At 46.9% G+C, this 14,312-nt stretch overlaps 1 protein-coding gene and 1 pseudogene across 1 annotated transcript; both read left to right on the top strand.

Annotated features, from left to right (window-relative positions):
• Window positions 1–4,398: 4,398 nt before the first annotated feature.
• On the top strand, window positions 4,399–8,667 carry LOC112902556 (probable rhamnogalacturonate lyase B). The gene is made up of 12 exons (XM_025971676.1): window positions 4,399–4,671; window positions 4,924–5,045; window positions 5,171–5,230; window positions 6,060–6,176; window positions 6,295–6,414; window positions 6,521–6,662; window positions 6,763–6,939; window positions 7,046–7,399; window positions 7,531–7,826; window positions 7,938–8,054; window positions 8,156–8,279; window positions 8,401–8,667. The coding sequence occupies exons 1-12, from the start codon at window positions 4,492–4,494 to the stop codon at window positions 8,665–8,667; spliced, it is 2,076 nt and encodes a 691-aa protein (XP_025827461.1). The 5' UTR covers window positions 4,399–4,491.
• Window positions 8,668–10,954: 2,287 nt separating this feature from the next.
• On the top strand, window positions 10,955–14,297 carry LOC112902555 (annotated as a pseudogene).
• The last annotated feature ends 15 nt before the right edge of the window (window positions 14,298–14,312 follow it).

Genomic DNA, 14,312 nt, shown 5'->3' with positions numbered 1-14,312 from the left:
ATCGAGATCGCCGGACGTCCCGCTCCGTCGATGGCGAGCTCATTGAATTCACTAGTGACCATGACGGGTACGGATCCTCTGTGCGTGCCCACATGGTTGCTCTGGACATGCATGTTTGGCAAAACGCCAATCAACGGGGAATCACCAATGCCATCGGCCATCGGGGTTGCATACTGTGCGGTGCAAGCCGGTGAGACTCCTGACAACGAAGCAATTGCGTGGGTTGTCGATGGAGATGGGTGTCTCGTGATGAACAGTGGTCAATGCAAATCCAACCTCCAACGCAGTTCAAAGTTCCATGGTTGAACTAGCTAGTGCACCAGTTCAAAGTTTATCCGTCTTATAGAAAAAATAGTAAAAAGATTATCTTAGTTGTTTGCAGATGATTGGGACATGGGAAAACTTGGGTTTCGAGACCAAATAAAAGCAGGCGTAGTGAAGATAAATTTTGGATCAGGTAGCGATAAATTAATATATAATGGCTTGTTCGTTCATCAGTCTCAGTTACATGACGTAGGTACGTGAGCTTAATATAATTCGTGGAGTCCAATAATTGCATGCGCGCGCAGGAACGATTACGAGAATCACACACTACTAGCCAGTAGCTAGCTGCTAGGAGTAACAGTACAATTCTTTTATTGCTACCCGCTGTTGCTTTCAAGATGAACAATTCTTATAATTAGGCGTGTTGGTGGCTTCTTAGTCTATGTTTGTTATTAGATTAGCTCTATATATACTCCCTTCTTCCCAAATTACTAGTCGTTTTAGTTTTAATTTTTACTATGCATCTAAGTACGTATCTATACGGGGTGGATCGACACGTATGCTTGCGTCATTATTTGCCTAGCTAGCTCGTTGATGATTGCGCTAACATAATTAATCATATCTTCATCCAATAATCATCTATCTCCCGGCAGGCCATTACGGTACGTACGGTCTTTAATTTGCTGCTAGCTACCAATTCATGCATGCAATCAGGCTAGCTAGGTAGCTGAACCGAACGAAATTAATTAAGAAAGGACGACGACCCATCCAACTACAGAAATAATTATGCATGCATGCACAAGGGAAGATCGATGACCAACGCCAACGACCTGCAACTTCTCGATGACGGTAGGTAGGCCAGGGTCCTCAACCTGCCCGAGATAGAGATAAGCTAGCTCGTGATGATGACCCAACGTTACGTTTTTGTTTAATTTTTAGCTGACAGTTTTAATTTCGTCAGTGTAGTTGCACTGTCATTATTCGATCAACGTGTGTGAAATAATGCATGTCCAAGGGGCGATCGGACGGAGCAGGTAATTAATTAGTGATCGATCGAACTAGGAGCGACGGAGATTTTCGTCTTCGTCGTCGTTACGTCCATCGCTGATGATAGCTTTTCTTTTCTTTTCTTTTCTGACAAAAATGATGATTGATGATGCACGCAGGAAGCAGCGGCACCAGCCAAAAAAACACCATGGCCGGAGCAGTGCGGGAGGGCTAATGGGCCTCCACGAGCTGTCCCGGTTAGTTTGGGCTCTGGTGGTGGATACGGTCCTTTTTTTCCTTTTCTCATTTTGGCCTGCCATTGGATTTCCTGCACCAAATAGTGCACGCAGAAGCAAATGAATAGATAGAGCGATTTGAATATTGATGAATTTTCACAAAATAATCATGAGGAAGAACAAATTTGGACATGTTGAGCAACTGCACATGTAATTTTAACCAATAATGGTAGATAGGAAGTGCGAATTAAAGGACATATATCAAATAACAATACCACAATAGGGTTGTCATCATTATTTGGTGTTGATAGAAAAAATTCCCCACAACAGTAAGTTTAAAGTTTACAAGAAAGAAGTAATGGACAATCCAAGATGTGGCCAAAGAAAGGCGGAGTGCCAGGCGGCATTATCACGTACGCCCCCCTATATAAAGCTAAATTCGGTAGACAACATATATATATATATATATGAACTAAGTAAGTCATTACCGTATTAATTGACCTGGCAAGGTCTACCGTACCCTTGTGCATGCCATGGAATCTTGCTACACACACCAAAGTTTATATCACTAGTTGCTGACATCACAACACAATTGTTTTTTTCTTTTGACCACTATTTTTCAAAATTTTGGGTTATTTATTTGGGTATCTACATGGTTTCAAATAAAAAATTTCAACTCATCAAATCAAAAATATTTTTTTCATATGTTTATGCATGTCTCCATCTGGTTGAATCAATTATAAAGCTATGAAATTTTAAATGACCTGTAGTCCCGGATCAGATATTGGCCGGAGCAATCAGCGATGGAGGTAGTCCGCCGGCGGTGGCGGCGGCTCAACTTGTTTCAACGGCAAGTTAACCGATCGAGCCCTCTATATGCACTGCCACCGGGGTTTATAAAACGCAGAAAGGTGTGTGTGACTATGTGCCAGGCGTGGCATCGTCTTTGAAAAAGTTACACTAGTACAGAATAGCACGTACATCCACCCCTTTAGTCCCGACCGACCGGGGTTAGCATATAAGGAATTTTCTAAAAAAACACCATGGCCGGAGCAGTGCGGGAGGGCTAATGGGCCTCCACGAGCTGTCCCGGTTAGTTTGGGCTCTAGTCAATACAGTCCTTTTTTTCTTTTCTAATTTTGGGCTGACATTAGCTTTCCTGGCCCAAATAGTGCACCCACAAGCAAATGAATAGATAGAGTGGTTTGAATATTGTATTTTCACAAAATAATCATGAGGAAGAACAATTTTGGACATGATTGAGAAACTATGTAATTTTAGGTGGACAACATCACAAGAATTAAAAAGGACAATTCAAGTAGCAAATAATCAACCCGGTTAAAATGTAGCTAGGTTACTGGGGGAGTTCAAGAAGCAAATAATCGTGGCGTAACTTCAAATGAAAAAATTCAAAAATACAAAGTTGTAGATCTCGTCGAGGGCTACGATTTTCATATAAAAATTATCTTCATCCGAGTTCGTACGAAAAAGATATGATTTTTCTGAGATCAAACCTTGTCACACAGGCGGGGTTGGCGTGACAAGATTGTATGTCACGCCGGTGGGAGTGGCGTGATAAGGTTGACATGTGGAATATGCGCTGACATATCCGCATGCTCCAACGTGGTATATATTATCACGCCAATGCATGTGGCGCGACAACCTATTTTAATAACGTCACACGGACCGGCGCGAATAAGAGACGACAACCTATTTTAATAACGTCACGCGGACCGGCGCGACTAAGAGGGTTAGATTTGCAAATATTTGTTCGAGTAGATTATTTTAAAATACAATTTAAAAACACGTTAAAAATAAAAAAAATCCCATGTTAGTTGCATGCCTATGATATGGAGGAGAGCATATATACTAGCCACTAGCACATCGGTGGAGCAACACATCATCATCTGATGACAAGATATGTATGGCAAAAGAAAGGCAGAGTGCCCGGCGGCATTACCACGCACCCATATATAAAAGCTAAGTTCGGTAGAGACAACATTTGAACTAGTAAGTAAGTCAATACCGTCATTGACATGCCACGGTCTCCCCTTGTGCATGTCATCAAGCAACAAGAAGGAATGTGGATTTCTCATGGAATCTTGCACACACCAAAGTTTTAAACTATCACTAGTTGCTTTGACCACTATTTTTTTCAATTTTTTTTGGTTATTTATTTGGGTACCTATATGGTTAATTCAAATAAAAATTTTGATTTTTTTTCATATTTTTATGTCTCCATCCGATTGAGTCAATTATAAAGCTATGAAATTAAAAACAAAACTGGAGGGAAAGGTTCAGACTGCACCCTCGCTTTGATTTAAGAAGATGGAGACTCGAAAAAGCTATGAAATTTTAAACGATCTGTGTAGTCCGGATCAGATATTGGCCAGAGCACTCATCGATGGAATAGTCCGGCGGCGGCTCAACTTGTTTCAACGGCGAGGTCGTAACCGATCGAGTCCTCTATATATGTGCACCGCCGCCGGGGTTTATAAAACGCCGAAAGGTGTGTGGCTGTGTGCCAGGCGTGTGGCATCGATCTTTGGAGGAGTACGTTGTGGGCGTGCAATGCAAGTTGAGCCGCCGCGCGCGGGGCGCCTAACGAACCCGCCGCCGCCGCCGTACCTGCTGCTTCTTTCCTCACCGGCCGCCGTACCTGCTCTGCTCTGTCATCGTGCTCCTCAACTCCTCTCTCGCTCATATATATATAGTCAGCTCAGGCAGGCGGCTCCGGCCCATCAACTCCTTGGAACAAGCTAGTAGCTAGCTAGGGGACCTGCTGCTGGCTGGCTATACTAGCTAGGGGGTGTTCCCGCCGTGCCGGTCGTCTTGGTCCAAGTCTCGTCTGTTCAGGGCGCACTAAGCTAGCAGCAGCTAGTGCGAGCGTCTGCGTGCCGCCAGGGCCGCCGCCCTGCTGGCTGCTGCATGTACAAATACAAATCTAGAGATCAATCCCTCAATCCACGACGGATCGGAGACGAGCGAGCGACGTCGAGACATCATGGCCGCTTCCGCGGCAGGTGCGACAAGGTCATTGCTGGTGGCGGTCACCCTGCTTATCGCCGTCGCCGGAGCGCCCTCGTCGTCGTCGTCCCTGCTGCGCATCGCCGCCGCCGCTGCCACGCCGTTGAACGCCGCCGCAGCCCATGGCGGCGTTACGTTGCGCGTCGACCGCCGCCAGGTGCGTCCTAGGCCTGCAGGGCAGCGAATCACCGTATATATTTACTGTCCATATATACATATACACTGGGGTTTCTTTTTAATTAGTACTACCATTTATTTGTGCAAGGGTTAGTAGTAATTAAGTAATTATTAATTACTGTCCATATATAACTTGTTTTCACCTTATGAATTACCTCATCATCACTGGGCTAGTGTTTCTCGCATGTTTTCTTCTTCTTCCTCTCGATCACCATTGTTTGTGCACGTGCAGGTGCTTGTGGACAACGGCGTGGTGCAGGTGACGCTGTCCAAGCCCCAGGGCCACATCACCGGCGTCCGCTACAACGGCGAGCGCAACCTCCTGCACTACGCCGGCGAGGAGAACTCGGGAGGGTAAATTCCTATTGTATTGAAGTGTATGATTCATCTGTTGCATTCGAAAATGGCGGCAAGAAGCATGGATTGACGTCTAGCTCTGTAAGTTAAACTAATAAAGAAATTATATATGTATGATGCAGGTACTGGGATGTGGTGTGGAACTATCCCGGCTCCGATCACCCAAGAGGGATGATCGACATGTGAGTACTGCTCGCTCGATCATCATCAACCCCCCACAATATAATCCTTTTCTTTACTAGCCCACCTCCTTGGTGTGTGTGTGTGTGTGTTCATCACCGGCATTAATTGTCTGAACAATTCGAGAGGATGTTGCATGCATGCTCTCTGAGTTAGCTTCGTTTGCAATAAAAAATAATAATAATAATACTGTTACTTAATCGGCGCCATTAGTTGTTGTATTGCTAGTTGCTACATTTACCATATTGCAGCAAGAACATGTGTGTTAGTTGCATGTTGGAGGTCACCATTACATCTCACGACGCATATCATAATCTTTTCTGTATTTTAAATGCTCTTGACCGGACACACCATACCTGCTCCTAGCTAGCAACAACTTGGGTTTATGGAAGCGCCGTCAGACATATATAGAAGATGATGAGGCGGCGATGTCCTCGATCTAGCTTAGCTAGGCATTGTGTGACGCTGCATTTCCTGACAGCAGCAAATCAGCAAGGTACCAATGAATGTGCACCGAAGGGATGAGGACTTGGCTGATTTGCTGTAAAGCGTCGCTCCATCTTAACTTGCCTGACTGAAAATCAACGATAGCTCGTCTTAAACGCCGTGAGGGATCGTTTCCCAGCTGCAAGCAGAGGACCAATCAAGAAGCAATGATTTTCAAAAGTACTGATCTCCAAGGTAAAGGGCGCCTTGCGATGTATTCGAACTCACGGTCCTAGTACAGCTGACGAAAGTATTTGTGCATGTGCAGCAACTGTTTGGGCCCTTCATTTTGGATGCAACTAACTGTGCTTTTTCCATTAGCAACTAACTGCATTTGATGTACAGGTTAGAGAGTACTGAGTTCAAGGTCGTGTCCTCAAGCCAAGAGCAAGTGGAGCTTTCTTTCAGGAGTACATATAATCCATCACGTCAAGATAGTGTTCGCCTCAACGTTGACAAGAGGTGACACATTCGTTATTCAGATTACACGAGCAACAGACGACTATTTTAATCTTTTTCCATCCTCTGAAATAGTACCAAAACTATCACTGAAATCTGCTAAAAAAAACTGTTTCTTCAGACTTGTGATGCTGAAAGGCAGCTCCGGGTTCTATTGCTATGCCATCTTTGAGCACACCGGCAACTGGCCCGCCATGAACATCTCAGAGGCTCGGCTCGCTTTCAAACTTAACACGGACAAGTGAGTACCCGTTTTCTCTTCAGACATTGATGATCAGGAATTTATTTGAACTTGCCACAGAATTCTCTTGACCAAGCTGATTTCTTGCCAACAAAAATCTTGTTAGGTTCAACTACATGGCAATTTCAGACGACATACAGAGATACATGCCCAGCGCGGCAGACAGAGACGAACCTCATGGTACTCCACTGGCCTACAAGGAGGCTGTCCTGCTCACTAACCCCAAGGAGCCACAGTTCAAGGGAGAGGTAATAAATTAACCAAGCATACATGACATACTACTAGAACAAGTAAAAATTTCAGACAGAGACAGAGCCATGATCCTACAACTCTCTGAATTTTGTTCAGGTGGATGACAAGTATGAGTACTCGCTGGACAACAAGGACAATGTCGTCCACGGATGGATCAGTAGCTGCCACCCCAACCCCATGGGCTTCTGGGTGATCACTCCAAGCAACGAGTTCAAGAGCGGCGGCCCCCTGAAGCGGGAGCTCACCTCCCACGTCGGACCCACCTCCCTCACCGTAAGAAAAACTTCCGCCATTCCCTTGAACCCCCAATCCAGTTTCAAATTTTCAATCAAGATAGATTCAGCGTGAGAACTTTGTAATCTCTGCGCTGATATATCAGATGTTTCTGGGAACGCATTACATTGGGGACGACATCGTCCTCAACATCGGCGACGGCGAGTACTGGAAGAAGGTGTTGGGGCCAGTCTTCATCTACCTCAACTCCAGCCCGAAGCGAGGCGATCTTCGTGCCCTCTGGGACGACGCCAAGGCGCAGGCGCAAGCCGAAGCCAGCAAGTGGCCGTACAGCTTCCCCAAATCACCGGACTTTCCCAAGGCCGGTGACCGAGGCTCCGTCACCGGCAGGCTTTTGGTCAGAGACAGGTTCATGGGCATCGACGACGTGCCGGCCGGGATGGCGTACGTCGGGCTCGCCGCGCCCGGGCAGCCGGGCTCCTGGGCGACGGAGTGCAAGGTACGTATGGTTGTCTGCTCTGTAACTGCAAGCAGCAAGCTGATGAAAGTGGTTCTGAACTTCTGACACACTTTGTCATCAGAATTCAGACATCCTGATTTTCTGATGAAGTCATGTGTGCTACTGTGCAGGGCTACCAGTTCTGGACGACGGCCGATTCCTGCGGCAGCTTCACCATCGGCAATGCCCGGGCGGGGGTGTACCATCTCTACGCATGGGTCCCGGGGGTTCTTGGAGACTACATGTACACTTGTCAAGTCACCGTAACGCCAGGTTGCGCCATCGACCTCGGCGATCTCGTGTTCGTGCCCCTGAGGTCAGGCCCGACGCTGTGGGAGATCGGAGTCCCGGACCGGACCGCTGCGGAGTTCTTCGTCCCCGACGTCGACCCCAGATACGCCAACCGGCTGTTTCTGCACAAGGACAAGTAAGCTCTTGATCCTGATCGCTCATGTCGCGTACAAAAGCATGTGGCACGCATGAGGCTTTGATCAGCAGCTCTGATCGATCTGTTTGCTGATTTGATCTCGTTGCACAGGTACAGGCAGTACGGTCTGTGGGAGAGGTACGCCGAGCTGTACCCTGACAGCGATCCTGTCTTGACGGTCGGTCAGAGCGATCACTCCAAGGACTGGTTCTTTGCGCACGTCACGAGGTACTGATGCTGCAGAGCGCTCTGTCTGTTCCGTCTGTGCTGCTCGCCTCTCCGTTTCTGCATGCTTCAGAGTACTAGCTGCATCTTCTTCGGTTTTGCAGGAAGGTAGGCGATGGCTACGTGCCAACGACGCGTGAGATCCGGTTCAGCCTGGACCGCGTCGTGGCAGACGGCACCTACACGCTGCGCATCGCCCTTGCAGCTGCTCAGATGTCCAGACTGCAGGTACAAATCCTTGAAGCAGACTGAAGAATCGTGCGTGTAATGTAATACAGTTCTGAACTTGTGATCCGTGATGGTGAACGTACTGAACTCGGATGGGTTTGCGTTTGGATTCTGAATTAAGGTGCACGTGAACGGTGGCGGCGCGAGGAGGGGCGGCGTGTTCACGACGCCGGAGTTCGGCGGCGGCAACGCGATCGCGCGGCACGGCATCCACGGCGTGCAGTGGAGCTTCGAGTTCCCGATCAGGGGGTACCTGCTGCAGGAAGGCGAGAACAGCATCAGCATCACGCAGACGAGGGCATTCGGCGAGTTCTTGGGGGTCATGTACGACTACGTCCGGCTGGAAGGGCCTCCCAGATCCTGGCGAGACCCCACGCGGCGGGCGTGATCAGATCAACATCATCGAATTGGCTAGGAATTATTTGCTTATTTTGTATAGCAGTTGTAGGAGTAAACTGAAGTTTGTACTCAGTGCACTAGCACGATGAATTTTCTGAATCTTACTGCTACAAGCCACCTAGGATCCGAGGTGGACAATCTAAAAAATAGAGAAATTCTAGAAATTCTCATAAAAGTTAGAAATATCCGGGCACCAATCCGATAACTCTAACCATAATAGTCACTGAATTTGTTATTTTTCTAATAAATTACTCACCTCTTGATCCTTTGCCCCATACTTTGAGATCTTCCTCCCCGCCGATCAAGCAGCAACGCTGCCATTATGAAAATAGACTAAAATAATCCTCTAAACATGTATCTAAATTACCCACCTCTACCATTATAAAAAAAAATCTAAAGCAACCCCCTAATGTTCACGTAAATTACCCACCTATACCATTATAAAAAGAATGCAAATAACCTCCTAAATTTGCATATAAATTATCCAGTTATGTCATTATTAAAAGTTAAAATAACCTCTAAACTAAATCTAAATTATATAATTATAACAAAACTAGCACAATGCCCTTGCGTTGCTAAGGGTAATATAAATTTTACCCTAACCTATACGAGACCATCAACTTTTTGCTCTTTCAATCCACGTACAGACCGTGCCGTGACCGCGTGAGGTATTCATTGTACGGGTTCGGATTGGGATTATGATTGATTTGTCCAGGTTCCGATTAGGATTTCGAATAATTTGTCCGGTTCCAATTAGAATCCTATTAATGGACCAAGGAATCATTGCTTATTTTAGAAACAGTTGAGAAGATATATTAAAGTGCATCAATATAATATTCTAAATTATTATTTCTATTATTTTCATATACTATTTATGTTATTTTTATATAAAAATATTGCCCACAATATGTGTTATCATGTATTCATGCATGATGGAAGGGATAAGAATACCAATTCACGAACAAATGGTTCGATTAAATATATATCAAACACACATGGAGGTGTGGTGCTGAAATTTATTGCAACTAGATAATGATAAATATTTATTTTAGAGTATGTGTTAGAATATTTAATAGATGAAAGAGGGCGTGAGATAGATAATTATAATTATTAGTTATAAACTTTATTTTTATATTAATTTTAATTAGTCAGTGCGGGAGCATGGATTGAAAGGCTAATAGGGAAGCTCAAATACTAGAGTGGAATGGGCTACAATTTTTGGATTTTTTTTTCTCGTGTCATTTGATATTGGTTTCTACCACTTGGTCTCAGTGACCATTACATACATGTCCATTATTCCTTGTGTATGTGTTGGCTTGTGCCACCTGGCCTCGCGATTATTACATGTCCATTAGTCCTTGCTGATCTGCACGTACGCAAGGAACAAGCTAACTCGTGCACATGTGCCACATCTATCCTTTTATGAAAAAAGTTTTCCCAGACACATATACCTTCTATCTTTTTTTAATTTTTTTTGGGGTGGGGGAGGGGCAAAACTTCACCAAATTCTTCTGAATTTTTTTTCAATGACCTCCTCATAGAACATTTTTAGAAAAAAAAATCTTTAGAAAAGGTTTTTGAAAATCATGATTTTTTTCACGAACGTTTGAGGGGGGAAAAACAGTTCTTTTACTTAAAACATTTTATATATGGTCTATGCATGGCACATCATACTACAGTACTCTTTGATGATGGTTATATGCATGAGTCCTCTCCATTGATATGCATAGTTTAGATGGATGAAAGATCATGCACGAAAAAGTGATCATGTGTATAATGGTCGGTATATAAGCCATATATATGGCCAAATCCCAATCCAATGCAAGATCATGTGTCATTCTTGAAAAAGCTATTAATTAAGATGTACTACCAATTATAGCTAAAAATCTACCAAAAAGTAGACACTGACAACTAAGTAAACTAAGAACGGATACCCTAAAAATTAATGCTATGATTTTGGTATCTTTTCAAGATTGGCAAAAGTAGGAAACCTTTGCCGGAAGCTGCTGACTTACGACGACTTGCAAGTTGCAACTGATAAATAGTTGCTGCCGGATCGGATGTTGGAGCATCAATCGGTCGAGTCCGGCAGCAGGCAGACGCAACTCGATCTACCAAAGGTGTGACGGGTGTTCAGTCGTCTCTATATGCCCATGCTGCATACCTCAACGACTGACTTCAGGCCGATCGATCCATCCATCAGCTCGTGTACCTGCATATATATAAAATCGGCAAGAGCCTCAAGCTTGTAGCTACTGCTTTGCTGGGCATCGGCCATGACTGCCGCGCCTGCTGTTGCGATCATCCTGCTCGTCGCCGTTGGAGCATCCCTACTACTGCAGCTCGCCGCCGCAGCCCCGCCGCCGGGCCACGCAGCCCAAGGTGTTACGTTAAGCGTCCACCAAGGCAGGTGCGTAATAATATCATCTTTAAATTGTTTTCAGTACGCATCTGTTGATGTAATTTTTGTGAACTAACCACCGACTACTATAATTATGTCGGTCAAAACTTGCAAAGTTTGACCTACCCAAATCTAAGGTTTAGGGACATGATCAAGTTGCTGTCGTGCTCTGGTAGTGCTGGCAGATTCCTAGCTAGCATCTCGTGTTCTGATAGCCGCAGGTTCGATCCTGCACGCTGAACGTCGTAGTAAGCACATGAGGATATATGATGATGTGTTAGTTGCAGGTAGTTGTGGACAACGGTGTGGCGTAGGTGACGCTGTCCAAACCCCAGGAACACATCACCGGCGTCCGCTACAACGGCGAGCAAAATCTGCTCGACTACGGCGCCCGCAACGACAACTCGGGAGGGTACTGGGACGTGGTCTGGAACTATCCCGGATCAGCTGCTCATCCAACTGGACTGATCGATATGTAGTAATCAAGAGCCTATAGCCTGAAGAAACTAACAAATTACACTAGCTGAATTATATTTGTACTGCAGGTTGGATGGCACAGAGTTCAGGGTGGTATCCTCAACTGACCAACAGGTGGAGCTCTCTTTCAGGAGTGCGTATGATCCATCAAGCCCAAACACCGTTCGGCTAAACATCGACAAGAGGTGCGCAAGCAGCTAGCGAGATCGAGCTAGTAGTAACCTTTTTGTTTTTTGCCCCTCCAGTAGTAGAAATAGCCACTGATGAATTTTGTGAAAAATTAAAACTGCTGCTGCTTCAGGCTTGTGATGCTGAAAGGCAGCTCTGGTTTCTACTGCTACGCCATCCTCGAGCACGCCAGCGGCTGGCCTGCTCTCAGCATCGCCGAGGCCCGGCTAGCCTTCAAGCTCAACACGGCAAAGTACAGGATTCATCAACCTCTACTCGATTATCTCTGCAGCTGAGCTGACATTGTTAGGGAATTTTCTTCATCACTAAACTGATGACCAAGCTGATCGATCGAGTTTTTAACTTGTGGTTAGGTTCAACTACATGGCGATTTCCGACGACATACAGAGGCACATGCCCAGCGCAGCAGACAGAGATGCGCCTCGAGCTGCCCCACTGGCCTACAAGGAGGCCGTCCTGCTGGCACACCCCATCGAGCCACAGTTCAAGGGAGAGGTGGATGACAAGTACGAGTACTCGCTGGACAACAAGGACAACGTCGTCCACGGGTGGATCAGCAGCAGCCACCCCAATCCCATGGGCTTCTGGGTGATCTCCCCCAGCAACAAGTTCAAGAGCGGCGGCCCCATGAAGAGGGAGCTCACCTCCCACGTGGGACCCACCTCCCTCACCGTAAGAAAAACTTCTGCCATTCCCACTCGAAATTAATCAGAAGATATCAGCATGAACGATGATGAACCCAGACTAAAACTTTGTGATGAATTCCATCTGCCAGATGTTCCTTGGGATGCATTACATTGGGAACGACATAGTGCTCAACCTCGGCGACGGCGAGTACTGGAAGAAAGTGCTGGGTCCCGTCTTCATCTACCTCAACTCCAACCCCAAGAATGGCAACCTCCGGGCGCTCTGGGACGACTCCAAAGCGCAGGCGCAAGCCGAAGTCGGCAAATGGCCGTACAGATTCCCTGGGTCACCGGACTTCGCCAAGGCCGGGGACAGAGGGTCGGTCGCCGGCAGGCTCTTGGTCAGAGACAGGTACGTGAGCAAGGCCGACATGCCTGCTGGAACGGCGTTCGTCGGGCTCGCCGCGCCCGGGCAGCCTGGCTCATGGGCGACAGAGTGCAAGGTACTGCAAGTTGGTAGAGATGATTGTGATGAACTTCTGAGTTCTGAACACACTGTCAGCAGACATCCTGATGTTCCCATGACGATGTATTATTACTATGCTCAGGGCTATCAGTTCTGGACAAGGGCCACAACCTGCGGCAGGTTCACCGTCGGCAATGTCCGGGCAGGGGTGTACAACCTCTACGCGTGGGTGCCCGGGTTCCTTGGAGACTTCATGCGCGCTGCTCCTGTCACTGTAACTTCAGGTGGTGACATTGACCTTGGCGATCTTGTGTTCGAGCCCCCGAGATCAGGCCCGACGCTGTGGGAGATCGGCCTTCCGGACCGGACTGTGGCGGAGTTCTTCGTCCCTGACGCCGACCCCAAATACGCCAACAAGCTATATCTGAACATGGACAAGTTATTAGCCCTTGATCATCATTTCATATTCATTCATGTGGATTTGATTGGTTCAGCTCCCATCTGATTGGTGTGGTATGGTTGGATCGGACAGGTACAGGCAGTACGGTCTCTGGGAGAGGTACGCCGAGCTGTACCCTGAGGGAAAGGATCTTGTTTTCACAGTTGGTCAGAGCAACCACTCCAAGGACTGGTTCTTTGCACATGTCACAAGGTAACTCTATATTATTCTGTACTTCATCATCTCTGCTTAATCATGTACTACTGATTAACAGATCGTCTAAAGCCTAAAGGAAGTGTACAAATTAAATAAACAGACATCTTTGGGAAAAAAATTGCAGGCAGGTTGGCAACGGCAGTATACCAACGACGCGGCAGATACGGTTCGAGCTGGACCATGTCGTTGCAGACGGCACCTACACTCTACGCATCGCCCTTGCAGCCGCTCACATGTCCAGATTGCGGGTACAAGTGAACGGGGGCGGCGCGAGGCGAGGCCGAGGCGGCGTGTTCACGACGGCGGAGATAGGTGACGGCAACGCGATCGCGCGGCACGGCATCCACGGCGTGCAGCGGAGCTTCGAGTTCCCGATCAGGGGGCGCCTGCTGCAGGAGGGCGAGAACAGCATCAGCATCACGCAGACGAGAGCTCTAAATCTGGGGCTGTTCTTGGGGGTCATGTACGACTACATCAGACTGAAGGGCCTGCCGATCCCCCACGGCCACGCCAGGTGCATGATGGTCGTCAGTTTGCCGGAATTCGGTAGGCTATTGGCTACACTCGAGAACACACAACATATATTCGATAGTAACAGAGCGAATTACTCTTCCTACATGAATCCCTACTTGTATGTTAGCAGTAGGACAAAACCAAAGTGTATTTGAGTTAGGATAAACCTGCAGAAACTGGCTCATTCAGTATATATCCTCTTGGGAACCCTGGGGTCCTTAGACGATCAGCATCGAGGTGTGCTCCCCAGGATCTGAATGTCAGACCTGGAGCCTCCTCCCTCTCTGGCTGATCTCCTACCTTCTTC

Source organism: Panicum hallii, chromosome 8 (genome assembly GCF_002211085.1).
Source record: "Panicum hallii strain FIL2 chromosome 8, PHallii_v3.1, whole genome shotgun sequence".
In the NCBI taxonomy this organism is placed as follows: Eukaryota; Viridiplantae; Streptophyta; class Magnoliopsida; order Poales; family Poaceae; genus Panicum; species Panicum hallii.
The sequence above is the reverse complement of the archived record's forward strand: the minus strand, read 5'-3'. Positions and strand labels throughout refer to the sequence as shown.